This window comes from Camelus bactrianus, chromosome 20, assembly GCF_048773025.1.
Source record: "Camelus bactrianus isolate YW-2024 breed Bactrian camel chromosome 20, ASM4877302v1, whole genome shotgun sequence".
Lineage (NCBI taxonomy): Eukaryota > Metazoa > Chordata > Mammalia > Artiodactyla > Camelidae > Camelus > Camelus bactrianus.
The window spans coordinates 25,620,470-25,648,175 of record NC_133558.1 but is presented as its reverse complement, the minus strand read 5'-3'; the positions used below and the strand labels follow the sequence as shown (position 1 = coordinate 25,648,175).

Sequence of the window (27,706 nt, the reverse complement as noted above, 5' to 3'; positions counted from 1 at the left end):
CGACCCCCAGGCCCCCTGACTCCAACTTTTGGGGCCCGGGAACACCTGCCTGCTGAGCCCCAGTTCCCCTGTACCCCCCATGAATTTTTTTGGTCCTCTCCTGTGGAGAAGTCACCCCCATGCCCTGAGGGAGCAGACCTGATGGTTCAGACTGAGGAGTTGTCCTTGTTAGAATAGGAACAGGTGGGAAGAGGTGAGGAAGCCCTGGGACAGAGTCCCTGTCCTCACCCAGCCTGTCCTCCGGCTGCAGAGAAGTAAACCCTCTGCCCTTTGATTTACCTTTGGGGACGAGTGATTTCCCCCAGGGTCTCAGATTGCCGCTGGGTCTGGTTTCCTGAAGGACACACATAACGAGCAGTCATAACACTGGTTGTAGGTACATTTATTCAGTGTTTACAGCATCCTAGGTACTCTTCATGTGTTTGGAGTAGGGGTTATTTTTGGCAGATGGAGAAACTGAAACTGATAGGCTAAGTTATTTATCCAGAGACTCGATACCAGCAATTGAGAGAGGATCCCCCGCAAGTCACACCCAGGTCAGCCCCACATTTCCATGAGCCTCCACCTGGAAGAGGGACCAGTTTGGTTTGAGAGAGAGCCCTGCTGTCCTCTTCATATTCCTTTTCCTACTCTCTGAACATCCATTGGCCCCTAGGAGAGGTTCCGGAGGGGACAGGCCTCCCCTTCCTGCAGGAAGGACAGTCCCTCCAGTCACCCCAGGGATTCTTCCAGCCCCACTGCCACGCACTCTTGGATGAGGGGGCTTTCACCTTCCTCCCTCACCTCGCCCCTTCCCAGCCCCTAACCCCTAGGACTTTCAGCCCCCTGGCCTCTGTTCATCTCAGCCTGGTGGACCACCCCCTCCCTCCCCATACCAGTAGGATGCTGGTGGTTCCAGCAGCCCTGCATCCAACCCCTGACCTTGCCAGCTCCACTCTTGCTGGGGTCTGACTCTGCCTCCCACCCTCTTGCTGGATAAAGGCTCGCCCCTCGTTGCTGATGAATTTAAGTTAAACCCACCTGCAGAATAATGCCGGGAAGGTCCTGAAGGAAGGACGTGAGAAGGTGAGTCAGTCGAGGTCAGAGTATTCCCTCATTCATTCAAGTTCATTTACTCACTTATGTGACAAATGTTTTTTGAGCACCTACTATGTGCCAGGCAGTGATCTAGGCTCTGGGAATGCCGCAGATAAACGTCCAGCCCTTGTGGAACTTACCTTCTCAGGTAGTCTGCATTCCTGCAAATCTTTTTCTTGCATTTGCCTGGGAAGTTGTGTTCTAGAGACCTGACTTCACTCCTGTAGCTGAGAAGCCCACCCTGCAGTGCCCACCTCTCCCCAGCTATGGACAGCACAGGGGTTAAGAGCCAGGCTACCTGGGTTCACCCCCTGGCCCCAGCACTGCCAAGCAGTTTACTTCATGAGTCTCTGTGCCTCATTTTCCTCAGCTGTAAATGGGCTAATAGAACCTACACTACAAGGTTGTAAAGACTCAACAAGCTGAGCGATTTAAATGCTCTGACGGGTGCCTGTTGTAAAATAAATGCTCAAATATCAGCTCCTATCCAAATATGAGCTGTCACCAGCTATGACATGAGGAGTAATAAACCATGCCCCACCCACTCTCAAGGTGGCTGGGAAGGTCAGGTGAGGAAGGATAAAGGTTTTTCCTAGGCTGCCTCGCACCGTGCACACTCCACGATTGGCCTCGTTTCCCTTCAAGACCAGAGGGACCAAGTGAGTGGAGGTGGGATGTGTAAGGGGTGGATGCAGCCGGGATGGCGAGGAATGTCTCTAACACACCAGGGGTCCAGTGAAGGCTGGCATCCCAGAGCATCCTTGAGGCCGCATCCTATGTAGCAAGAAGGGGCTCTGTGATCCAAGTGTGAGGTCTGACCCAGGAGCTGGAGGCAGGGCAGGGAGTAGCCCTGTGCGTGCCACTCAGCTGCAGTCCCCAGGCAAGGCCACCACCCTGACTGGTTTGCCCCACCCAACCTGATGAAGGACAAGGCTGGACCTCAGCCCCACTGCCCATGTCTGCAGGTGGGCACCAGGTCCTGGATGTGCCCTCTCTGGAACCGCCCACTGGGTGGGATGAACCTCCAGGGAGGGGAGGCCTGGCAGCTGTCTCTGCACAGGAAACCCCGGGTCCCCTGGAGATGAGGTGCCCTGGTCAGGGCAGCCCCTGAAGCCAAGGCCGGGGCATGAATGTTGCCTCCTGGAAGGCTCGAGTCCTAGTGGATGGACTGGTTTTAGGGCACTGTTTTTCTAGCTGGTGCAAGGGGGTGGAGGTGTGAACTGGCCTCCTTCCTGCAGCCTGTGTGGGGCAGGGGTAGGGTAATAGCTGCCAGGACCCAGATGGGCCCAGGCCCCGCTCCTGGCGTCCTCACTTAACGTCCTGACCTATGGCTACTTACTTAACCTTTCAGCCTTAAATCCTTGTTTGCAAAGTGGAAAAAATTATGGTGTCTTCCCAGCATTAAATGAGCTGAAGGCATATAAAGTGCTCAGCACATCTGGTGCATAGTAAGCCCTCAGTAAATCACAGCTGCTTTTCTATGAGAGTGAAAGGCGGGGAGCTCTGTTCCATCCCCAAACAAAAGCCGGGCTGTGTGTGGGATCCCCCTCTCCCGTCACTCTCCAGGGTTATGTGGAAAGTGAAAATACTGTCATGTGTGAATTGGGGAGCCAAGGTAAAGAACCCTGTGAACAGGGCCACCTCCTCCCGAGAAAGCTGTTTCCCTAACCCCCGGGGGAAGACAGGATGCTGTGTCTAACGGTTCTCCATGACTGTTCCCCTCACCCAGGGTGACCTCAGTCCTGGGTTACCCCTTTATTCTGGAAGACCTCCTTCTCGACTGGCGGGACCCTGCACCTGACCGTAACCTATGTGGCGTCCTAACCAGAGCCACAAGCTACATGGGGTGGGAGCAGGGAGCAGGCAGCCCAAGTTCATTCACTTCCAGACCTCTGCTCCCCAAGCCTAGCTTTCTTCATCTGTCAAGTGACTTCTGCCAGTATCGCATGAAGAGCCAGTTAGAAGATACGTGCAAAAGCCCTGGCAAGAAATGTCTGACTTACAGCGGCCCTGAAATCCTGCATCTCTCCCCAGCACTGGGATGGAGCCAAGCCGATTCCCAGGCCAGCTGTTTGGGACCCATAGGTAGTGAGAAGGGTCCTGGGGGCGTCCGGGGCAAGGAAAGCAGTGGAGGGAGGGAGGTGGAGAACTGTGCTGACTTGCAAGGAACAGTCTAGAACCCAACCCAGTTCTCCCACTTAACCTCTCAGCCTCAGTCTCCTGACCCGACAGGACGTGACTACAGCCGCTGGACTGCTGTCAGGGCAAGTGGTGCTTCTGGTCTGGGGGGCTTGGGGCTCTTCAGAATGCCCCCTTCGCCTGTCTCTCTCTGCGTGACCACAGAGAGATGATGGAGATCAAGAGGACAGTGCACGACAAGTCACAGATCGCCTTTGGCAAGCCAGTGTGTGTCGGTGGGAGCATTGCGGCATGGCGGATGGGGCTGCCCTGTGAAGTGCAGGGCATTTCGCCTCTCTGGTCCCCGCCCACTTAATGCCAGCGGCACCGCCATCAACCACCAGAGTCGATGTGTGGGAGGACAGGGATTTCGTCACTTCACTGCTCTATCCCTGGTGCCTGGAACAGTGCCCGGCACTATGAGGCTCCCCATCAAGAGAGCATTTCAAAACACTTCCGGAGGGAGCTGCCACCCTAGTTGAGAACCCCTGTTCCACTCTCACCTTCCACAGCCCTGATGTGTGCTGTTCACCTTGGGCCTAAACACTGCATTATCGGGAACAGATGCCTGCCAAGGGCAGTCCATTCAGAGGTAGCTTGATACCAAAAAAGCCACCCGGTCCCCTCTTGGATCTTGGCCCACTGGTTAAATATCACGAAGCCGACACCCAGAGTGAACACACTGCCTCATGTGTGCCGACCTGCAGAGGACAATGAGCTCCTTGCCTCCCGGCCCTGAACAGATAAGGTTTTGACACTGAGACTGTATTTACTTTTCTTTCGGCAGCAACCCTAGTATTTGTTGTTTTGTGGTCAGCTGAAACCCAAGGACTTTACCCTTTGACCCTGTACTGGTCGATCTCTTCTGACCCAAAGTGTAAGACATGAAAAATGTAAAAGACCTTAGCCATATCTTGTTAGTTTGGGCCCATTTTTCCAGTCCAGATGAGTCCCAAACTGCCATTGCAGTGTGTTTGCTATTGTCCCATCCCAGCCTTGTCACAATTTTAAATCCTGTGCAGATCAGATTGGTCATCCATCTGCATCCATTAAAATGAGGCCTAGGCTTTGGCATGATAATGGAGACCTCAGGCCAGGTGGATAGTGATCAGTACTTCTTGGGGTTGTTTGTTTGTCTTTCTGCAGACCAAGCTCCACCCAACGTTTCTCTGTCTGGTCATGTGAATATCTTTAAGCCCATCTGCTCGGCCTCCTTGCTGCTATCCAGATTGACTGCATTCCACCAAACTTCAAGGCTTTGCAGCCTCTTTGGAGGGGGAGATGCACTTCGCTGAGCATGACTTGCTCTGGTGAACCTGTGCTAGTAGCTTTCAGTGCCCTCCACTTCCTCTTGGGATGCGCCAGACATTCTGCTGTCTCCAAAGGGGAGTCAGCAAGAGTTCAGGTTTGAGCTCCCTTTGTAGGAGAAGGAGGGCAACCTGCCTTCCAACATCTTTCTGTCCCCCGAGATTCCACAGGGACGATCAGGGTGGTGCCCTGGTCATATCATTCCTCTGTCTGGGGCCACACACCCTGACGACCCTTCTCTACCCTTTCCCCCTCGAAGATGGATGTCCGAAATAACAAAGGCGGAGGCCAAAGGGAGCTGAGCAGGCCTGCTTTCCCTGCCATCTGTTTAACATTAACACCCGGGGCCCTGGGACTTTTCATTCTCCTGCTTTGAACATAAATTTCATGTTGTAGAAAACCTTTGGGGTGGACCTTCAGCAGCAGACCTGTAGGCCTCTTCATAGCTGAACGTCCTGGTGCTTTGGCCAGCTCGACGGCCGCGCTCTGAGGGCAGGTGGAGGCGGGGCAGTGAGCCGTGTGGTCTGACGGCCTGTCAGAGGAGCACGGTCATGGAAAATTCTTGACAGTCGAGTCTGCAGATCCGTTTACATGGCCTGCTGCTGCCGCTGCGAACTGCACATTCCTTCACAGCAACCCCCCTTCCCTCTTTTCCCACCAAACTTCAATCAGGCCACAAGGAGTTCAGAACTGCTTTTTCCTTCTCCCTCCTGCTTCCATCCGTCACTCCTCTGTCTTTCCTTGGGCCTAGGCTTGAGATTTAGAGGGGATTTGGCTGAGTTCCTGGTTTCTGGGCTGGATGGCCCATCCTGGGCTCTCCTTGGGGGCAGGGGGACCCCAGATTTAGAGTCCCTTCTGGTCCCTCCTTGGGAGCCTTCTTCTGAGGTCTGGGCCCTGCCATTAGTGGGTGGGTTGAACAGAGGCAGCACCAAAGGATAGGGTAGAGGCAGGGTCTGGCCAGGTGCAAACAGGTTTGGCAGCTGTCAGTGTTCCTGGAACAGATAAGGAAGGCCTCCCCAGGGCCGCCTTGGTAACCTCTCACCTGCTGCCCACAGTTGCTGGGAGCTCTGTGGGGACCAACAACACGGTTTTGAGTCACTCTGAGAAGTACACACCACCTTCTGATGATCTGTCCTGGCCCAGACGTGAAGTTGCTCAGCCCAGGGCAGAGAGAAAGAGTGCCAGAGAAGGGAGGGAAGGGGGAGCCTGTAGAGGGAGAGGATAGAGTCCCAGGCATGGGAGCAAGGAGTCCAGCTGATGTGTCTGCCCTGGGACGGCAGATGCAAGAGCTCACTGAGCTGACCTTAGCAGGCATCCTGGCTGAGAGTGAAAGGCATGTGGGGGTCCCTCCTACACCAACCGTGCAGTAGAACACTTCTCTATGGAGGTCCTCCTGGGTGTGTGCCTTCACATCTGCCTTCTTTCAAAGGCAGAATAGTCTAGTGCAGTGGTTCTCAAAGTGTGGTCCCTGGACCGTAACATCAGTGTCACCTGGAAACTCATTAGAAATGCACATTCTCTGATCCTTCCCAGACCTACTGAATCAAATTCTGGAGGGGTTGGGGTGGGCAGCAGGCTGTATTTAATAAGCTCTCCAGGTGATTCTAGTAAGTTTGAGAAGCACTGGCTCAGTAAGAGAAGGGACTTTGGAGCCAGGTTGCCGGGGTTCATATTCTTATCAGCTGTGTGCCCTCGGGCCAATCAGTTAATCCTTCTGATCCTCTATAAAATGTTTCATCGCCTATACATCAGAGACAGTAACTGCAGCTTTGTTATTGTTATTGTAACGATTAAATAAGAATGTTTATGAGGAGGCTCATAAGGTGCTGCCGGTTAGAAAGCATCTGTAGGTCTGACCTTCACTGTGTCTCCTTTTAGATAGTATCTGATGCTGCAGGACAGGGCGTGGCCATCACAGGGAACCAGACCTTCAACAACTGGAACTGGCCCAACGCCATGATTTTTGCAGCCACGGTCATCACCACCATCGGTAAGTCTTCTGGGACCTTTAGCACACCCACTTCCATGCCCTAGCTCCCCAGAACCTTGTAAGAGTCCAGCTCTGGTCACATGGCCTTGTTGAGATGAAAATCAGGCCAGTTGCACTCTGTCCTTTTGACACTTCCCTGGGGATTTAGTAAGTCCTTGGTAACTGGCCGTCCTTGGGAGACTGTTTTCCAGAAGTCCTGACCTGGGCTCTTGGAGTAGAAACAATACAGCTTGATAGCCAGAGCCGTGCAGGTAGCTGAACAGGTTGCTCACTGCACAAACCCAGCCAGTGCTTGCTCACCAACCCAGGTGTCTGTATTCTGGTTATCTGTGGCCGCATAACTAACCACCCCAGAAGTTAGTGGCTGAAAACACAGCTTATAGTCATTCGCCATTGTGTGGGTTGACTGGGTTCAGCCAGCTGGTTCTTGTTTAAGGTCTCTAATGTGGCCGTCAGGGTGGCTGGGGTTGTGGGCATCCAAAAGCCCAGTTGGCTGGACGTCCAGGATGGCCTCTTCTATGTTTGATAGTTGATGCTGGCAGTTGGCTGGGCGCTTAGCTGGGGATGAAAACACAGTGGCTTGGGCACCTCACAGTATGGCAGCTGGGCTCCCAGAGGCACAATCCCCAAAGTAAGCATTGCACAAAATCAGTTAGTACTTAGCAAGCACTGACTTGGGCCTTCTAAGTTGCACAGTGGTTCCATGTGGACTCATGGAGAACTTGCTAGCGGTGGAGGCTTAGTCCACTTCAGGGAGCTCCCAGTCTGATAGAGGACATAGCCCACACCATCATAATTGCTACTAATGATCATGATCATACTGCGGTCAAGGGAAATTTCATTTATTGTGTTGATAGTAGATCAATGTCAAATGATCTCAGAGAATGGGCTCTTCTCAAGCCGGGTGTCTGTGTGCATGTGCGTGTGTGTGGTGAGGCAGGGGCCACTCCAAGTCTGGGTCCATCACCCCTGCCGTGGCCTGTTGGCCTCACTCTTCTTCTCCTCAGGGTATGGCAACGTGGCCCCCAAGACCCCCGCTGGGCGCCTCTTCTGTGTCTTCTATGGGCTCTTTGGGGTGCCGCTCTGTCTGACATGGATCAGTGCCTTGGGCAAGTTCTTCGGGGGACGTGCCAAGCGGCTGGGCCAGTTCCTCACCAAGAGAGGCGTGAGCCTGGTATGTCTCTAAGCATAGGTGCTGGGCAGAGAGGGGGAACCCTGGCAGGTGATGGGAGGGTGGGAGGAATCCAGGAATTGGACAGAGGTGTCAGAATGGAGGGCGAGAAGGCAGCCCGTTTCAGAGCGCCCTGCCCTCCTGGGCGAGGCTGGGAACGTCGCTCACTCCCTATGCATTGAGCCTCCTTCCAGTCTCGGTGCCCGGCCAGCCTCCCCTCTGGGTGCCCCTGCTGGGTTCCCCTGGTCTCCCCCACCGTCTGACGTGGTCTCCCCACCCACCCCTGCAGCGCAAGGCGCAGATCACGTGCACGGCCATCTTCATCTTGTGGGGCGTGCTGGTCCACCTGGTGATCCCACCCTTCGTGTTCATGGTGACGGAGGAGTGGAACTACATCGAGGGCCTCTACTACTCCTTCATCACCATCTCCACCATCGGCTTCGGCGACTTTGTGGCCGGTGAGTCCTGCGCCTGGCCTCTGCCCACCCTCTCTTCCTCTGCTTCTCCTGCTGTTTTAGGTCAGCTGACCTTCACTGGGGACCCTGCTAGGCATTCAGGATTCTGGGACTCCACCCAGCAGGGTCCTTACCCAGCCCTGCCAGTTGCAAGAGGAAGCCAAGGCACAGAGCAATTGCAGAAGTTGTCTATTTTCCTTTCTTGGAACTTGGCTTTTTCCTCCTCCTCCTTCATGTTTGGTATATGCTCCCTTCCTCTCTTCTCCTCTGTCTCCCGAGCTTAGTGCTTAGGTGCACTGGGGGCTGGGGGCGAGGCCTTCTGCCTGCAGGGTTTGTGCCTGTTGCCCCGAGAGTCCCTGGGCCGAGCCAGGCCCGCACCCACCCCCATGTCCCCAGTGCCTGCCTTCCATCACTCACAGTCGCTGAGAGAGCCATCATGGACGCTTGGCTCAGAGGCCCGAAACTGCTCTTGCCACAGGCAGCTTAAGGACAGGAGAGGCCTGCTCCCAAGCTCCTCCCTCCCACTCTTCCCCTACTTAATCCAGGCGGGTGATAAGATTCTTTGGGCCCTTTGTACTCATGCACTTGGGCCTTTTGTCTGTACTCACGTGCCGTGCTGTGGCCCGCACAATGTCTTGGTTCTTAATCTTCTCAACACCTCGTTTGGTTGCATTGACGCAGTGTTTGCTCTCTCATGCCTGCTGCCCTGCCCAGCTGACCTCAACCTCTGCTCCAGGACCTCTGCTCTCTCCCCCTCCCCCTTCGTAGGGGGCAGAGCCAGGTCACTCCCCTCCTGCTCCAATGTAAGTGCAGACTCAGAACACTGGGATGGGGCAGCCAACTGGGTGGGAGGAGCAGGAAAGAGAGGCCTGAACACTTTACTGACCCTGGCCGATCTGAGTCTGCTGTCCTGGGAGATAAATTTAGACGGAGGCACAACCCTGCCATTGTCCAGCCACTGGGGCCTAGAGCAGGCTAAAGGGAAGCCTTTGTGTAGGAGAAGCACAGAAGCATGTTTAATCGTACTTTCTCAGCTCCAGGAAGACACCAAAGTGCTGCCTCAGTTTCCTCATCTGTAAAATTGGTTTAAAAAAAAAAGTGATGGTGCCTTCCTCCGAGGGTGGTGGACCATCAAATGAGTTGCTGTTCATGAGTGTTAACAGCAGGGCCGGGCCAGATGAGTGTGCACCCTGACTGTCATGGTAACCTGCTTATGAACAGACTGACAGCAGGATGGCCTTCGGGGAACCTCCAATCTGATGAGGGAGGTATAGTCCTTGCCCTAAGGGAGCCCCATTCTGGAAGTGGCCCCCTTCCTCCAGTTCCTTTTCCAAGTTGCTCCCAGTCTTAGGCAGGAAGGGGGACACAGGATACATAATAATACAGGTCAACAGGACTGGAAGTGTCAAGTTAAATCGCAGTGATCCTGGAGGGCAGGGGAGCGGCCAGAGCTGTGCAGGGTGACCCAGGATGGCTCCCTGGAGCAGGTGTCAGAAGCCTGGCTGCGGAGGAAGGGGGCGAGCAGAGGGCAGAGCTCTCCAGACCGTGGGAGGAACCAGCTGGAGGAAGGCAGGAACACAATGTCAGGAGGCAGGTCAGATGTTACCAGAAGGAGAATCAAGGCTGCCCAGGATATTTCTTGCCAGGAGCAGTGCTCTCAGACACCTCAGCCCCACCGCCTGCCTCATTTATATTAAATCAGTGAGACCCAGCAGTGAGGATGCCAGCCGCCCCCTCATTTAACTGAACTGTAACATCTGTACCCCGGAGGTACACAAAGCAGCCAGGTGTTGGGGTCAGTAAATAATTGAAAGGCCAATACTTATGGCTTAGTTCCTGGCCTGAGTGCTGGCTCTGTTACCAGCCACTCTCCTGACCTTTGACAGTTGAGGGTCTGGGACAGGCACACGAGTGACAGAGCCAAGGTCCTTCAGGATAAAGGGGTGTCCGGGTTCTAGCATAGGCCTCCTTTCTTTCTTGGTACGTCCCTGTTGCTGCTTTGTGTTCCAGTGCTGTGCCCACACTCGGGCGACACAGCTTTGGCCTTTGTGTGTTTCTGGGTCCCCGCTGACCCCTGTTCCTGATCCCCTGGGCTTCCTGACCTGCCCTCAGGTGTGAACCCCAGTGCCAACTACCACGCTCTGTACCGCTACTTCGTGGAGCTCTGGATCTACCTGGGGCTGGCCTGGCTGTCCCTCTTCGTCAACTGGAAGGTGAGCATGTTTGTGGAGGTGCACAAGGCCATTAAGAAGCGGCGGCGGCGGCGGAAAGAGTCCTTCGAGAGCTCCCCACACTCCAGGAAGGCCCTGCAGGTGGCGGGGAGCGCGGGGTCCAAGGACGTCAACATCTTCAGCTTTTTGTCCAAAAAGGAGGAGACTTACAATGACCTCATCAAGCAGATCGGGAAGAAGGCGATGAAGACCAGCGGGGGTGGGGAGCGGGTCCCGGGACCGGGGCTGGGGCCCCGGGGGGGTGGGCTGCCAGCCCTGCCCACCTCCCTGGCCCCCCTAGTGGTCTACTCCAAAAGCCGGGTGCCCAGCTTGGAAGAGGTGTCCCAGACACTGAGGAGCAAAGGCCACATGGCGCGGCCCCCTGATGAGGAGGTCGAGGCGGGGCCCACTGAGCAGGGCTCCCCCACCTCTGAGGTGTTCATTAACCAGCTGGACCGCATCAGCGAGGAGGGCGAGCTGTGGAATGCCCAGGACTACCACCCGCTCATCTTCCAGGACACCAACATCACCTTTGTGAACGAGGAGGCTGGCGTCTCAGACGAGGAGACGTCCAAGTCCTCGCTTGAGGACAACCTGGCTGGGGAGGAGAGGCCCCAGGAGGGGGCCACGGCCGAGGCACCCCTGAACCTGGGCGAGTTCCCCTCGTCGGACGAGTCCACCTTCACCACCAGCACCGAGTCGGAGCTCTCCGTGCCTTATGAACAGCTCATGAACGAGTACAATAAGGCAAACTGCCCCAAAGGCACATGAGGCAGGCCCGGCTCCCCACCCCACCTTCGATGGCTTCTGTTCTCAACCTGGGCGTCCTGCTGTGGCTGGGATGCCTGGCCCCTGGTGGGGGGCAGCCCTGGAACTGGGAGTGGGGGGCCAGGGGCCTTCCTCACCTCCATCCCCTGCAGCTAGACGCTACCAGTCAGACATGGCGCGCCCAGGACAGGGCTCTGTTCTCCAGCTGTGAACGGGCATCCTGGCAGTTGGGGGCGTCTGTCCTGAGCATGGCTGGTGTATCTGATGGTTCAAAGACACACGTGGGTTGGCAGGACTGATCCCGGGGAGGCCTGCACCTGTGCGGGTCTCCACCCTGTCATTCGGTTAAGAATGTCACACGGTTCTCTGAGGCTGAGGGACTTCAGTCATTTGTGTTCACCAGTATTAATGCAGTCCTTCTGTGTGCCTGGCACTGAAGGCAGCATTTTGGAGAGAAGGTGGAGGCGATATAAGACCCCAAGGACAGTGGTGATGTGAGGTGCTGGGCACATCAGTGCCTCAGCAGTTGCAGGGTCCTCCTGGGGCATGAATTTAACCATCTCCCAGTCCCACCTCATCTGCCTGTCACCCCTACTGCAAACCTCAGTAGGGAAGAGGCCATCAAGGGGGAGGGGAGGGGAGCTGATGGGCAGGTGCTGAAACACTCCTGATATGAGGGACCCCAAGCAATTTCCATGTGTGGTCCAGGGTCCCAGTCCTTCCTGTGGACTCACTGGGGTGGAGCCCAGCCCAGAGCCCGGTTCCCTGTCCCAGACACCTTTTGGCCAAGCAATGGCAGGTGCCTTTCTGCCTCCCAGGAAGTGGTGGGAGAGAGGCTGGCAGGCCGGGGCCATGGAGGCTGGGGTTCCTGGAGCTGGCAGCTGGGGGGCTGCAGGAGTGGGATCAGCTCCAGCTCATTCAGCCTCCCCTCCCGGCCCGCTGACTTCTCGCTCCCTGGGCCCAGAATAAGGACCTCACCACTCCCCAGCTCTCTCTTGGCTCACAAGCAGGGACTGGCCAAATATGTGAATCACGCTCCTCCCTCTTGTTTGCTGCTGTTCATTTGTGTGTGTGTGTGTCTGTCTGTCTGTCTGTCTGTCTCTGTCTAAGAAAGGAAAGGATTTGCCATGGGGGGAGCAAAAGATAATGTGAAACTGTACACAGACCGTTTCTGGTGAGGGGCAGGCAGGGTTCTTGGGTTCTCCGTGGTGTGCAGCCCAGGGCCGGCCCACTCTGCCCTGCATGTTTTGTCTTGTTCTTTTTCAAGTGAACTGCTGTTTTTAATAGACCCGGCGTCTGCTGTTAGCTTCAGAGCTGCAGGGGAGGACAGGTGAAAAGAGCAGTGTCCCAAGGATCGGGATGTCTCGTGTCCACTCTCCTACCCGCCCCCCAGCCCAGCTGGGCCTTTCTCGGTGACCTCGGCCAAGGTCACCGTGTCAGAGAGGGGCAGGGGGCGCGGATCAGCAGGCAAGCACAGTCCAGGAGGGGCCTCCGTTGCAGGCTACTGGATGCTGGGCAGGTGAGCGACCACCTCGACCCAAACACCTCTCTGCCTGTCAGCCCCCTCCTCAGTACTGTGGGGCCAAAGAAGGCCAGAACCCCACCCACCCCCAGCAGTGAAGATGGTGATGGGCGCGGGTATCCATACCTCTGCTCATCCTGTGACCCAGGGGTCTGCAGGTCCGGCAGTGGGCTGGGAAGGACTGGCCTTCTGTTTTTCTGTGAAATATTTTAAGGAGCTCGTCTTAGTTTCCTCATCCCACCTGGCTGGGGTGTGTCTGGCTGTCCTGGAATCACAAACACTGTATGTACATACTGGCAATGATGCCAAATGTAATTTATTTTCACATTTTTTACAATAAAACATGAGATAGACAAGCCAGTCTGATGTGTGCTGGAAGTGAAGGGAGGGAGATAAGGTGGGGGGGGCAGTCTGGGAGGATCTGAGGATGGCCTGAGGGTCAAGGGGAGAATGGAGTGGTCTGGAAGGGAGAAAAAAATGAAAGAGGTGAGGTGGAGAAGGGGCAGGCTACTAAAGATGTGGTCATGGCGGGTCCTTTAAGGGCCTCCCTTTAAGGGGAGGATTTGTCAGGCTTCATGGTCGCCACACTTTGAGATTAACCTCTTCCATGGCAGTGTCAGGGTCCCCTTCCCATACCACACAGGACATTGGTTCAAATTTTGAGTCCACGAGGGAAAAAGTAAAGTTCTGTGATTTCAGAAATGAAGCGTATTTTTCATGAGGGTGTGGCTGTGTTTACAAGGGATCACTAACTGATTAAAATACTAACTGATTCTGTAATGACTTGGTCCCATCCCTTGCTTTGCTAAAACATCCCCGCACACACTGGTCCAAGCTTCTGGTTTTACTCTGGCCCCTTCCAGCTCCCCAGGTAGCCCATTCTATTCACTATCTTTGTTTAGCACTTGACTATCTCACAAAGCCCTCTGACAGGCATGGCTCGGAGCTCTGGGTGGCCCAGGGCACTTGGCCCCCTGTGACGGCTGGGAGGGCATGACTTTCCCACGCACAGCGTCTTGGGGCTGCGCTCCTGGATGACAAGGCACCACCCAGAGGCCCGGGGTAGAGGAGCTTTGGTCCTGGGCCACTGTGGTTGAGATGAGTCAGGAGCTTTGGAGTGAAAGTTCTGGAAAGGGAAGGGTGGGACAGCAGCTGGAGCAGAGGAAGGGGTGCCACAGAGAGGGGCATGGTGAGCCCTCATGTCACTGTCACTGCCCATCACTCACTGTGCCCGTGAGCTCTTGGGGGATGGCAGGTAGAGGAGGTGGTTTGGAAGTCCAGGTAGAGGGCCCTGGCAGGGAATCCCTGCTGTTGAGCCGGGTCAGAGAGACCTGCGGGGGTTGCACTGTTGAACCTCAGAGTTCCATGACTTCTGAGGTGGACACACCCACTCAGGCGGGCTGCTCCCCACAGCCCTCCAGCCCCACATCCTTCCCAGCTACCTCCTAGAAGCCTTCCTGCCCTAGCAGTGAACTGGCACCTGCTCTCCACTGTCGCCATTCAGTCTCCCCATTTATTCCTTCAGCTGATGTTCACTGAGCACCCACTGTGGACCAGGCTCTGTCCCAGGCCCTTGGAAAACTACAGCGTGTAAAATGGACCAAAGTCCCATTGGTGGCGCCTACAGCTTGCTCTCATTTCTGTTTTTCATGGTCTGCTCAGTATTTATGTCCTGTCCATATCCCCAAGGCTCTTTTAATTTTGTCTCTCCTAGCTTACGTCTTTCAATCCTCACAACAGATAATGTTACTATTAACCCCACTTTACAGATGAAGAGACTTGAGGCAAATACAGGATTTTCACAAATTCAAACAGGTATTAAATAACAGCAAAACAGCTTCCCTGACTCACATTTCCATCCCTCATTCTACCCTCCAGAAGTTCCTAGTCTGATGGGGGACACATCCTGAGAAAAGCCAGTCTGATGGAGGAGACAATTCCTACACTCAGAGTCTGCAGTCTGAGGGGCAGAGGAGCACAAGAATAGAAAATAAGGGGGCTGAGCCAAGATGGCTGAGTAGAGAGACTCACAGCTTGCCCTCCCACAAATACACCAAGAATTACATCTACAAACCCATTAAATCACACAGAACACCTACTGAACTCTGGCAGGGTAACTTGCTTCGCAGTACAGAAGGATTCTCACAAAATCTGATAAACAACAAGTTCATACTGTACAGCACAGAGAACTATATTCAATATCTTGCAGTAGCTCCTGGCAAAAAATAATATGAAAATGAATATATATATATATATAAATATATATATATATATATATATATATATATATATATATATATATATATATATATGTTCCTATATGACTGAAACATTATGCTGCATGCCAGAAATTGACACAACATTGTAGACTGACTACACTTCAACAACAACAAAAAAGAAATAGAAAATAAGCACGAACTCTGGGTCCCAGCTGGGCCTCTGCCTCCTCCGTGCCAGGGCTGATTAAAAGAAACTGGGATGTTTGGGTCTCACTCCCTAACTGGAAAGGTTATCCTCATCATCGAAACATGGGGCAGAGGCAACGGGAGGAAGGCAGCAGGCTGGGCTGCACTGCTCTGGGTGGGGGTCCCCAGGAATGGCCGCCCCTCTGTGGGGGCCCCTGAGGCTTGGACGGACTCAGCCCTGCCAGTCAGCTGTCCACCCCTGAAATAGCAAGTCCCCAATTTCCAAATCCATGCACAACTGATCCAGGATCCAGATGCTGGTTTGTGAACTGCCAGGATGTGTGTAACTAACGTGAGAGCGCCTCCCCAAATCTCTGCCCCTGCTACCAGCCAGGGCACCACAGCCCCTCCCCTGGATCCCCACAACAGCACAGGGCCTGGCACCTGGCAGGGCTCCACGGAGCCCTTGTCTGTTGAATGAATGAATGAATGAATGAATGAACGAGCTCCCCTTAGCTGGTCTCCTTCCACCTGGCCATCACTGCAAGCAGTAGGCTGAAGCCCAGACTCAGATGTGACCCCCTTTATCTCCTGCTTTAAACTCCTCCCAGGGCTCACACTGCTCCTCCTGGTGTAGCCTCTCTCTCCAGCCTCATCTGCCACCCCTCCCCCCACCTCTCTGGGCTCCAGACACAGCGAAGCTTCCTAAATGAGCCAGGCCACCCCATCTTTGCCCATGCCGTTTCCTCTGCTCGGGATGCCCTTCCTCTCTTCCGGCTAGTCTCAAGACCTGGTGAGATTTTTTTTTTTTTTTTGGTGGGGGGAGGTAATTAGGTTTATTTATGTATTTCTGGAGGAGGTACTGGGGATTGAACCCAGGACCTGCATGCTATGCACGCACTCTACCACTTGAGCAATACCCTCCCCGCTAAGACCTGGTGGGATTAAAGATAGACATCAGCTTCTCCTGGAAGAGTTCCATAGTTACTGGCCCCCCTCCTGGATTTGGGTCAGATGTCCCTCCCCTGGGCTGGGAGCCCCTCCCTCAGCCAGCTGGCTGCTTCCACGCTGTTCAAGTTGCCTGTCTCCTGGTCTGGAGCCTCCAGGAGAGCAGGCAGTGGCTTGTTCACCTTGGATCCACACCAGGGGGCCCAGGCCAGCGTGGAGAAGGGCCCGCTTTTCAGTGATTATTGACTGGAGGGTGAGCAAACCAGAGTCCTGTTCCCTCCCATTGTAATTCAGTCCCTCTCTTCCCCAGGCAGAGGCCAAATTAGGAGGCGGGCTTATTCCACGAGGGCAAGTCCCTGCAAAGCTGGGCGGATGATCTTGAGGGGCCTTGTCCCAGGCTGCATTGGCCTGGTGAGTCACCTAATTGTGCCCAGTCATCTGAATCTGGGAGGCAGGTCAGGGACACAGTGCTCCTTACTTTGCACTCCAGGAATCTCCTGTCTAAATCCTCTTTCCCCTTTCCCGACACCTTTCTGTCCTCACCTCTCATTGTCCCCAGAGCAGCAGCGTCCCTTCTGGTCACCACTCCCTCATGATAGCGGGGTGGGGTGGGGCCAGGCACACCCCCTCAGCAGCCCCCAAGTCCCTGTGCTTCCCTGGGGACTACCTGTGCTTACAGTGACCCCTCACCTCGGTTCTGGGCAGCCCAGTTTACAAAGCCCTTTCACATCCATTCTTGTGGGATTACTCAACTACCTGGGAACCACGTGCAATATTTTATTGCCCGATTTAAGGGTTTTTTTCCAAATGAGGAAACTGAGTGTTTGGGTTTGGTTTCCTAGGAGAGCAAGGCCAAAGCCCAGAACTGGGAGATGATTGGAGGAAGCAGCAGAAAGGGAGAGGAAAATACAGGTGGGGACAGAGCATGTGGTAATTAAGGGAGAACCAGTGAGCTAGTTCCATTGTGGGCAACTGGGGCTCAATCCTGCTGGTACCCCCCGAAGAGCCTGTTGAATACACCTCAGAGAGGCAGGAAACCTGCATCTGTCCACCAATTTCCCCCTCGGTGGTGAAGGATGGCCCCAGGGACACAAATCCCCACCCACCTCCCATACAGGCTGGATGTGGTGGACTGTATCGTCCAAAGATGGCCGTGACAACACTCCCATCCCACAGACTCCTTGGCAAAGTGACCTTGCCTCTCCCCGAGCAATCCAGGGAGTCTATTCCCCCTGCACGTGGGCTGCTGGCCCTGGGACTGTTTAGATCAACAGAATACTGTGGAAGTAAGCTTCTGTGATTTCTGAAGCCATGTGTTAAGAGGCCTGGCAGCTTCCCATTTTATGCTCTTGGAGAACCTTGCTGCAAGGTAAGAAATCCACGTCCCCGGAGCCCCACGCTACGGAGGGAATCTGCCCAGCCAAGGAGTCGTCTCGGGAGCTCCAGCCCCAGCTGAGGCTATGTGAAGAGCCCAGATACCCCCCAGATCGCAGAACTGTGAGCCAATAAATGGTTGGTGTTGTTCTAAGCCTCTAAGTTTTGGAGTGGATGGTTACACAGCAACAGCTCATGGGAACACTGGCTGGGCTTACCCTAAGCTAAGTGACCTTCCACTAGATTCCAGAGAAAGATCGGGGGCAGAAAATCAGCGAGGCAGTAAGGTACTCTGAAGAGGGGCTTGGGCAGGATGCACGGGACTGTCCACTGCAGCCACACTGACATCTGAAGCTGCCCGAGGGCTTGGGACATGGGGCCCAACAGCACCTACTGCCCTGAGACTAAACCCCTTTGAAGGGGCAGATTGAGGCCACAGGCCATCAGGCCTTCCAACGCCTTACCAGAACTCCTTTCCTCAAAGATCAGAGATTTTTTTTGTTTGTTCGTTTGTTTGCCTGCTTCAAGACGTCAAAGTCCCTTCTACTTTGGGCTCTCTAGTCCTCTCTGCTGTGTTTGAACAGCACTGGGAGGCTGGGGTCTGCTACCATCCAGCCGTGTGCCCTACGCAGCCATCTCTGCCGTTTATGGGATCCTTGCCGCATGCTGCCTGCAGGCTACGTCATGCCCGCGATCGCAGACCTTATTTAATCCCCACCACACTGGAGTAGTATTATTATCCCCTTTTGGAATCTGAGGCACAGAGTGGTTATGTAACTTGCCCGAAGTCACACAGCTAGAAGCGGAGCCTAGGTTCAAACCTGAGAACCCGGGGCCTATGCTAGTAACACCACAGAAGCCTAAGGGAGCAGGGCTGTCCTGCTCCAGGACCAGGGGCCCAGCCAGGGCGCCCTGGCTGCAACTCCCAGCTAACTCTCCTCTGCAGGACCAGTGAGGTGAACCAGTCAGTACATCCAGCCCTGCGGTGACTATGCAGGAGTCACCAGGGGATTCCTGAGCTCTTTCTCAAGAGATCCTGATTCAGCAGGTCTAGGGTAAAGCCCAGAAATAACCAGGTTCTGGAAATGCCTGGCTGGAGCTCTCAGAGGGCCAGTCTGATCTGGGTTTCTGGCATCTCCTGCCAATCCATCCTTGCCTGTGTTTTCATTCTGCATTGAAATTTGTGTTTACCTGCAGTTATGTTAAACTTCCTCCTCGTTCTTAGATTCCTTCACCTGCAGCTCTGGCCAGCTGAGCTGCTCCGTCTGGGGTGTTGACATCACGATCCATTCAATTCAAATTACCTGTCTTTGCTGAGTCTCTCGTAGGCTGCCTGGAACACCTGATGTTGGTGACTGAGGAGGAAGGGAAAGGAGGAACAAGCAATTACCAACCAGGCGGTCAGGCCCTCTTTCTATCTCTCTATCTGCTCACATTCCCACCCCCAGTGGTTCACTTCAGGGGAAAGGTTCTGACCCTGTTCATGCCAGCTCATGAGAGCCACTGGTTAAAGTTTCAGACATTTTACAAGCTGGCTGCATTAAAAATTAAATTATATGACCATACAGTTACATTGTTTTCAGAGCAAAGGTAATGAATACTCCAAACATCACTTCCTAGTTACTTTACGTGCCACTGTTCATGCTTTTGAGGTTATTGACATCTGTTGGAGGTACATGGTGGAAATATCACATACATCTGTTGGAGGTACATGGTGGAAATATCACGTACAACTATTGGAGGTACATGGTGGAAATATCACGCCACTGCGTTTCTCTTCCCAACTTCACTTTTGTGACATCACGTTGTAGCTTAAAATAGCCCTAGTGGGAGTATTTACACCACAAAAATGAGCAAACACTAGAGAGCCAGATGTTAAACATTTACCAGCACATCACTGCACTGACCTCCTTCTGGATGGGATGTGGGGACTGGGTGGGTGGGAGACAGTGAGGTTTTGCCCACCTTGAAAAGGAGCAAAGCAATGTCTGTGTTTCACGGGGAACGTAATTCATAAAGTGTTCCCTGCGATCCTGTGGGCCCCTCAGACCATTGCTGAGTAGGGGTGAGGATTCAAGGCCATGGGAGCTAAGGGTAGTGGGTGGGCAGGTTACTCAGGTACCTGCCCCACATATGTACACGGAAGCTCTTGGGTCACGCTCCGAACCGGAGGCAGAAAGGGGAACACAAACCTTGTGCATAGGCATTTCTGCCTACAGCTGGAGTTCTCAGACTGCCCAGAGCCCAGTCCGGGGGATACATTACACTCTCCCAACTGCACTGTGGTTTCAGCCAAGTCCCCATCCCCTGGGCATCCTTAAAATTAAAGGGGAGACCCTCTTGGCAAACACTAGGTCTGCTAACTGGACTAGGGCTATTAGGTGGGTTGGGATCCAGTCTAAGGCTGCAAGGGTCGTACTGCTGAGCAAAAACACCACTGACATACAGGATCCTGCGCCTTTTTTAAGTCAACACAGGAAGGAGTCTAAGGCCTTTCAGAAATTCCCCGCCCCCAGTGCAGGGGAGGAGGTGACTCCATGCAGGATGTCCAGGGCCCCAGTCAGAAGTGGATGCTGCAGTCCAGTGCCCCCAGCCCCACCCCAGAATCCTCCCAGCAGCTGTCCTCGGTGAGCCAGCCATGGTCCGGTCCCCGCTCAGGGCAGGCATTGTCCATGGCCCCCAGGCATGCTCAGGCTTTTGAGCCATGTGTGGTTCTGTCCCTCTAACCACCACCACTTTTTATTGACTGCTTGCTTTGGGACAGGCTCTGTGCTGGGACTTGACAAGAGGGCCCAGGGAAAAGGTTCCTCTTCCTTTGTTTTATTCCACGCCCATCCTCAGCAGGTGTGTTGGTGACAGGAGGTAAAAGGAGAGGTCAGTAGGGTTGGAATGGGGGGATCCACACAGAACAGCAGTCTGTGAGTCCACCTTCTCCAAGAAGCAGATACCACAGCTGGGTTAAACCAGAAAGGATGGTGTTAGGGGAGGCACCTGTGAGAGGCTGACTCAGATGCAAGTCCCATTCCAAGGGACCAAGAGGGAGGGGAGGTTGGGTGGGAGTGGCCTCAACTGCCACGCAGGCTAAGGGAGGTTAGGCTAGGTTTGGACAACTCCTAGGTCTCCGGAGAACGGACCCACCTTGGTACCCTGCTCAGTTCAGTCACTGGTTGGAACAGTGCATGGCCTGGGCACAAACTTTAGGTCTTTGGTCAATTACCTCCCTGTAGTTAGAGGTCTGCAGGGTGTACTTTCATGGTCACCACCACAATTATGGGGGAGCAGAAAGTATGCTCACATAGAAGTCAGACAGCAGAGAGAGGAGAATGGAGCAGACACACAGAGGAAGGCAGAGGGGCATGTGTGTGTGTGTGTGGTGTGTACATGCGCAGTATGAAGCCAGACAGATGCAGAGAAAGAAGGACTGAGGGAAACAGAAAGACAGAGAAAGAGAGAAGAACAAACACTACAGAGAAGACAGCTGTCTAGCTCCAGCTCTGGACTCTGTAAGGAGACGCTGGTCCCACCTCTGGTCCCTTTGAGACGGCCTGTTGAATCCTGACCACAAACTCCTCTTTCCGTGGGCTAGCTAATGTGGTCTCTGGTTCTCACCATGAAAAGAGCCCTCTCTGTAACATCCTCAATGCTCAACCCGAAGACCTTGGCCTGTCGTCCCAGGAGAAGCACCCCAAGATGTTAGTTAGTGAGAAGTTACCGCTTCACTCCCCTCCACGACTGGCTGGCCTGGTTCTACACTAACCTTCTAGGAGGATTCTCTTAGCAGTCTCTGCCTCTCCCAGGTTTTCTGCTCTGCTCTTTTCCACCTGGCAGGTAACTTCACATTTGTGGCTGCTGGCTTGTTTTCTAGATGTTTCACAGGTGTCTGTCCCATCTTCCCAATGAGAGGGCAGGGCAGGGACTGTTCTTGGGCTGCTTCAAATTCCAGGCTCAGCCCTCCCCTAGCTGCCCGACATTGAGCAAGTCACTTAACCTGTCTGGGCCTCTCTGTTAGTTCTTAGGAAACCTGGGAACTATGACCTACTTCAAACTTTAGCATGTGAGGCCCGCAGCCTTTCTCCATGTTACCGTCCATAGTGGTAGCAGGTACATCCCTATTCATTTGATCACCCTAGGAAATGCTTAACAATAACCCAGTGAAGTTCCAGGGATATGAGAGACTGGACACCTCTCATTTTCCAGGTCAGATCTGACTATTTAGTGCCCTCTATTTACTGCTCCCTCGGGGAGATTTCAGGCAGTGACAACCTGAGTTTTACCTGAGATTAGGCCTCATATAAAAAATTACCTACATTCCAATACTTTGTCTTCCTTAATCCTCTCTCATCAGCCTAATGAAAGAAAACCCTATATTGCTGTTTTACATGTGAAAATCTGATGGTTCATTGACTGGCTTGAGGTCGCAGGGCTGTTGAGGGGAGGATCCCTACCTCAGGGCAGCCCCCCAGCCTCTGGGCCCCCACAGCAGCAGCAGTGCCAAGTGAGTCAGAGAACCCAGCTCGGTCTGCCTTCAAAGGACCATTCCTGAGATTCCTCCTTAACTGGCAGTGCCCCTTCCACCAGGGTCTTTCTGCCCCTGGTTCTGAGCAAATTCTTTAAGTTTGGTTCCCCTAGAGCTCTCCAGTACCCCAAAACCTACCTCTCAACTCAGAACAGAATGTTACAGCCGATGGGAATTCATTCCTTCAAGGATCTATTGAGCACCTACTGTAAGCCAAGTACCATTTTAGCCACTGAATATTAGTGACAACCTGATGATTAGATTTTAATCCAACGGCTCTCAACCCTGGTTGCTTTTAGAATCACTGGGGCCTTTTTGAAGTGTTACCCGGATCTTACTCCAACCAGTGAAGTCAGAATCTTTGCGGAGGGTGGGGGATGAGGCCAGCTCTCAGAATTTTATTTAAAAACTCCCTAAATGATTCTAATGTTCTCTCAGGGTTAAGAACCTCCGATCTAGGTGAAACATAGCCTCCCTCACGTTACAGAAGAGGGAACTTAGACCCATACATGAGCAGTGCTTTGCCCAAAGTCACAGATCTGAGCCTGGTTCCTCCACCTTCAAACCCCTAGTAACTCGGTCTGAAGTTAATTAGTTAAGTATTTGCTGAAGGCGCCCGTGGATGAATGTGGGGTGAGAGGCAGAGAAAGGTGGTGAGTGCAGTGGATACATATGAGATGCTTTCATTATCCACTGTTCTTCCTGAAGAGGAACAGCCCAGGCAGCCAACCACGTGACTTGCCTCCGTAAAGCTGATTGGACGAGGAGAGGAAACCCGAACTAAGATCAACCAATGAGATGACCTGGCTTGGCATCTAAAATCAGGACATCAAGGGACTGAGACAGGGAGCTGCTGGGAGCTGATCCCAGAGGTCATGGGGGCTTGGGCGTGGTGGCAGGCATTTGGGGTCATGTGAGCCAGTGGGCAGGGAGAGGAAGGTGTGCAGAGAGAAGTAGGACAGAGCAGACACAAACCGAGAGAGGTAGAGACAGGGACTGGGCAGGTCTTGTTTCCCCTGAGAGCTGTACCCTTTCACTGAACCTCATCTTTCATAACTACTGGGCTCCTTGAAACTCAAAGGGCCTTGACCAATATAAGCACGGGGGATGGTTCACACAAAAGCCTATAGGAACCAAAGACGCTTATGTGCCCTTGACTTTGCCCACAACCCCTAACTGTGTCCCTCTGAAGCACTGAGATCCCTGTCATTCAAAGCACTCAGGCAAAGGGTTGGTGTCCACCTCTTGGAGACATTGGTAAGTTGATCTCATAGGTCCTGCTTAACCACATGATTCTGAATTTCCACAATGGGCAGGCAGAGAGGTATTTTAAGATTGTTTATTCTCCTTTTCGGCACCCAGTGCCCTGTGCCTGACACCTGGTCCCTGGCAAGGAAGCCTGTACCCCTGGGGATGGGAGTGGGGCACCCAGTAAACAAAGAACACAGAAAGTTCCTCCGGTCCCTGCCCCCCACATCACACACACATCCCTGTGGTGGGACAGTGGCAGGGGTGTGGAGACAATGGGAACCTATGAGTCACGGGGGTAGGCAGGATAATGTTTCTCCAAAAAGGCTCCCTCTGGCCATGTCCGGAGTTGCTGACGTAGGCAGCTGCCAGGCAGTGACACCTGGAATGACCCTTAGTTCTGGGCAGTTGCTCGCCCTGCCCTGGATGACCTGGGTTTTCTTTTTATCTTTTAATTCAACTTTTATTTTTAGCAAAGTGATATATGCATATAAATACTTTTTAAAAAGCCAAATAATACTACACAGACTGTAAAGGAAAACAGCAATTGCCTGCCTCACCCTTCCCCATCCCCAGTCCCCAGAGGCAACTTCTTTTAGACTTTCCAGCCCTTTCTTCCTATTTTTCTTCTAATTCTTTAAATAACATATAACTAACTTTTAATCCCATGAGTATTTTTTATTATCCTACTTTAGCTGGTAGATTATCTTTCCACTACAAAAGGTGAAGATTAGCTCCATTCCATCCCCAACACACATACTTTTCCCCCATCCCCCCAATATAGTTAGATCTCAATTCGATGTTAACATTTTAACTATGTAAATAGTCATAATGTACCTGGGTTATACCTTTTTTTCTTGTGTAACATTTTGTTTTTCATGCTTTTTGTTTGTTTGCTTAATTTTGTATGTTCCCGTCACTAATTAACTCCCAAGCCCCCTGCTATAATTGTAAAACTTCTTTCAGAAGAATCATCTATCAGTCCCATTTGTTTTTTCTTGGTGAATTGCCTTTAGAGCCAAACATCTTTCTGCTCCTGGCTGGATGGGTACTCTCTGAGAGGATTGCTGCATGGTTAGCATCCTGAAGTGTCCCTTTACCGTTGATTGGGAATTCCCTTTGCTGTCTTCCTACATCAGATTCCCTGCTTTCTGAATCCAATGCCTTCTACCTTTATTTCTTCTTTTGCTGGTGCACTTCCTTCAATAGCTTTCAGAGAAATGGTGCAAGGGAGGTAAAATTTTTGAGACTTTGTATGTCTAAAAATATCTTTATCCTACCTTCATCTTGATTGATAGCTTGGCTGGGTATCTGATTCTAGGTTGGAAATTTTTTCCTTCAGAGTTTCAAGAGTTATTTCCCTTTGTCTTCTAGTTTCCTGGCTGGTTATGGAGTAGTTCAGTGACAGTCTAATTCCTAGGTCTTTATATGTGATCTGTATTTTTTTTCCTCTGGAAACTTTTTAGAATTTCTTTATTTTCCAGTGCACTGGTTGGTGTGTTTTTTCATTCACAGAGCTGAGTCCTCAGGCTCCCCTTTAATCTAGAAGCTCATGCCCTTTGGTTCCTTTCTGTGTTTATTATGTTCTGTCTTTTTGACATGGGCCTCTTAGCTTGGTTCTCTGATTTTCTAATCTTTACTTTTTGTCACCTTACTTTCAAGAGGATTTTGGTCTCTAACCCTTCTACTGATTGAAAAGAAAGTCTTCTACTTTATTTTTATTTTGTTTCTTTTTCTTCCTTTTTATTCAGAGAATTGCAAATTTTCAGAGAAGTTGAAAAAATAGTATACCTAACACTCTTTTCCCTACCATCTAGGTCAGTGCTAGAAGTACAATGTGAGCCACATACCTAATTTTAAGCTTTCCAGTAGCCACATTAAAAAGGTTAAAAGAAACAGATAAAATGAACTTTAATGTTTTACTTATTTTAAAATATTTCTATATGCAGTCAATATAAAAATTGTTAATAAGATATATTTCATTCCTTTTTTTGGTGCTAAGTCTTTGGAATTCGGTGTGTGCTTGTTCACCACCGAATTCACAGCATATCTCAATCTGAATGATGTCAAGTGCTTAGAAGCTACATGTGACAATTAGCTACTGTATTAGATAGTGCAGGACTACACTGAACAATTATTATACGTCTACCTACGAACTGCCTGTATATTTTGGCAGAATCATTTGAAAGAAATTTGTAGACCATGTTAATGGTTGATTTTTAAGTACTTTCACCTGCAGATCCTAAAATCAAGGCTATTCTGCTACATAACCACATCACCATTTTCACATCTAAGAAAGTTAACAATAATTCCCTAATATCTTTAATGTCTTGTCCATGTTCAAATTTCCCCAACTGTGCTCAAATTTTCTTTTATACTGAGATCACATCTAGAGTCATTCGGTTGCTGGGTCTCCTTAGTCTTTTTCAACATCTATAATAGTTTTCCCTACATGGCCATTTTCAGTATCTAGGCAAGTTGTCCTGTAGAATGGCCTGCATTCTGGGTTTGTCTGATTGGTTCTTCATGATGTCATTCAATTTTATTCCTCTACCTCTTGCATTTACTGGAGCCTGGAAGTCAGATTGCGGTAAAATTCAGATTAAATATTTTTAGCAAGGATACTACATAGCTTGCTATCATGTTTTTAATTTTCAAGAGCTATTGCTTATTCTGTGACCATCACTTCCATATAGCATCCTACTCTTGTTTCAAAGGTCACAGTATTTCTCTAGTCTCTGAGAATATTAATTATCTCAAAGAGGCAGAAAGGATTCTGCTTTCTGCATCATCTCTGAGTTAAGGTTGTTTTTGTTTTTTTTTTTCCTTATTTGCTTACTCTGGGTTCTCTTTTTATAATGACGCCTCTCTTGTAATGCCCAGTGATTGTTGGTTGTCTATGCATACTTAAGACTAAGGCTCTGATTATGTGAACAGGGCTTGTGCCTAGAAGATTTGGTGACAAGCTAACTTTTTCATTGAGAAACCTTTAAACGTCAATATCTGTAGGACTCTTCTCTTGGGACAATTTCCCTAGAGAGAATCCCTGGAATTTGCTGGGGGATATAAACCTGTTTCCAATGTTCTGATGCTGAATGGGGAAGAGCTCATGGAAACTTACCGTTCAGTGTTCAGACTTGCACTTAATCCCCTGCCTCAGCTGTGTAATCCTCTCTGTTGGTAAGCCAGCCCATTCTCTGCCAGGGTGGAGAAGGCAGTGTCCAGCTGTGCAAGAAGTGGAGGGGGGGGATCTGGGGTTATCACAGCTCCTTAATCCACTTCCAACCAGTCCTCTTCAGTTCTCACCCCCAGCACCACCCCTCCCCCCTTTTAGAGAGATCTGGCGTTTCCAGGTGCTGAGACGTTCAAGATACCCACAGCCTGAAGCAGTGGCTTCTTTCTGTTATCCTGCCCATCCTCTCACCCCCACCCCCAACCCCAGGCAGTTAAGGTGCAGTTTCTGCCAGGCTAAGTGATTGTCCATCCCTTTAGAGCTTCCAGAATCTTCCTGACTACTGCACACCTTCACTCTTCTTGTCCTTGTGGGCTATGCCTCATCAGGATCATCTCGGTGGGGTTTAGGAGATTGCAAAGATAAAAAGTGCTCAGTCCTACAGGCTTTCTGTTCAGCAGTGGCCCATTTTCTAGAGGTAAAAATTGAGGCCCAGAGAAATCTGAGGAGGTCCCACACCCAAATTCCAACCACACTAAGAGAGCAGCATGGCCAGAGACCTGGCAGAAGCTTCACCCCTAAAAATCTCTGTTCCGTGGCCTGGCTTCTGCGGTGCAGGGAAGCCAGGACCTTGGTTTTGACCATGATATTAGCATTCTGAAGTGGTTCCTCTACCCCAGTTACATCTCCAGACTCCAACCTTTGGGTCTGCCTACCTGCTTGCTCCCCACTGCCTTCCAGGGCCTGGCCCTCACTCTGTGTCTCTAAACTTCTCTCTTTTGCTGCTTTTATTTCTTTTCTCTTTTTATCTCACTTTCTTATTCTCAGTATCTTTTTTTTCCTTCTTTTTTTCTCTCTCTCCTGTTTCTCTCTTTTCCTCCCCCACCCCAACTCTCTCTCTCCCTCTCTCTCTCTCCATCCATCCCTGACTTCTTCCTTTGGTAAATAAGGACTTTTCAATCTACACCAGCAGTTCTCAGTCAGGGCTGAGTTTCCCAGCTCCCCCAGGAAACACCTGCAGCTGTGGAGGGGGCTGGTGCTGACACCTGGTGGGTAGAGGCCAGGGGTGCTGCCAAACATCCTACGATGCACAGGGCGGCCTGAACGACAAAGGATCATCCAGCCCAAAATGTCAGTAGTGCTGAGGATGAGAAAGCCTGGTCCCCTGTAACCTCTACTGCACACATCATCTCTAGTTCCTCTCAGAGAAAACAGCAGTGGAGAACAGAGGCCCGAGAGGGAGCCACTGCCAGCAGCCAGCTGTGATGAGCAGCCCAGGCTGTGGGCGGGATGCAGCCTTGGGAATCTGGTGTCGGTTTTGGCCTTGTCAGGGTCAGTCAGGGTCAGTCTGGTGGGAAAGCTCT

At 52.0% G+C, this 27,706-nt stretch overlaps 1 protein-coding gene and 2 long non-coding RNA genes across 3 annotated transcripts in view; 1 reads left to right on the top strand and 2 right to left on the bottom strand.

Moving 5' to 3' along the window:
* The window catches only part of KCNK5 (potassium two pore domain channel subfamily K member 5), a 36,514-nt gene extending 23,479 nt beyond the window's left edge, over positions 1-13,035 (top strand). Inside the window, exons 2-5 of the mRNA XM_010973684.3 lie at positions 6,442-6,553; positions 7,561-7,727; positions 8,014-8,182; positions 10,292-13,035. Of these exons, the coding sequence (XP_010971986.1) occupies positions 6,442-6,553; positions 7,561-7,727; positions 8,014-8,182; positions 10,292-11,160 (1,317 nt within the window). The 3' untranslated portion in view covers positions 11,161-13,035. The remainder of the gene's footprint in view (positions 1-6,441; positions 6,554-7,560; positions 7,728-8,013; positions 8,183-10,291) is intronic.
* On the bottom strand, positions 366-3,060 carry LOC123613906 (uncharacterized). The gene is made up of 2 exons (XR_006721327.2): positions 1,021-3,060; positions 366-565 (listed from the first exon to the last, which is right to left on the bottom strand). It is a non-coding gene; the product is annotated as an uncharacterized LOC123613906 (long non-coding RNA).
* The window catches only part of LOC105083743 (uncharacterized), a 55,121-nt gene continuing 40,226 nt past the window's right edge, over positions 12,812-27,706 (bottom strand). The window contains exons 5-7 of the long non-coding RNA XR_836635.3: positions 26,292-26,395; positions 18,598-18,761; positions 12,812-12,944 (exon numbers count right to left, since the gene is read on the bottom strand). This is a non-coding gene — a long non-coding RNA (uncharacterized LOC105083743). The remainder of the gene's footprint in view (positions 12,945-18,597; positions 18,762-26,291; positions 26,396-27,706) is intronic.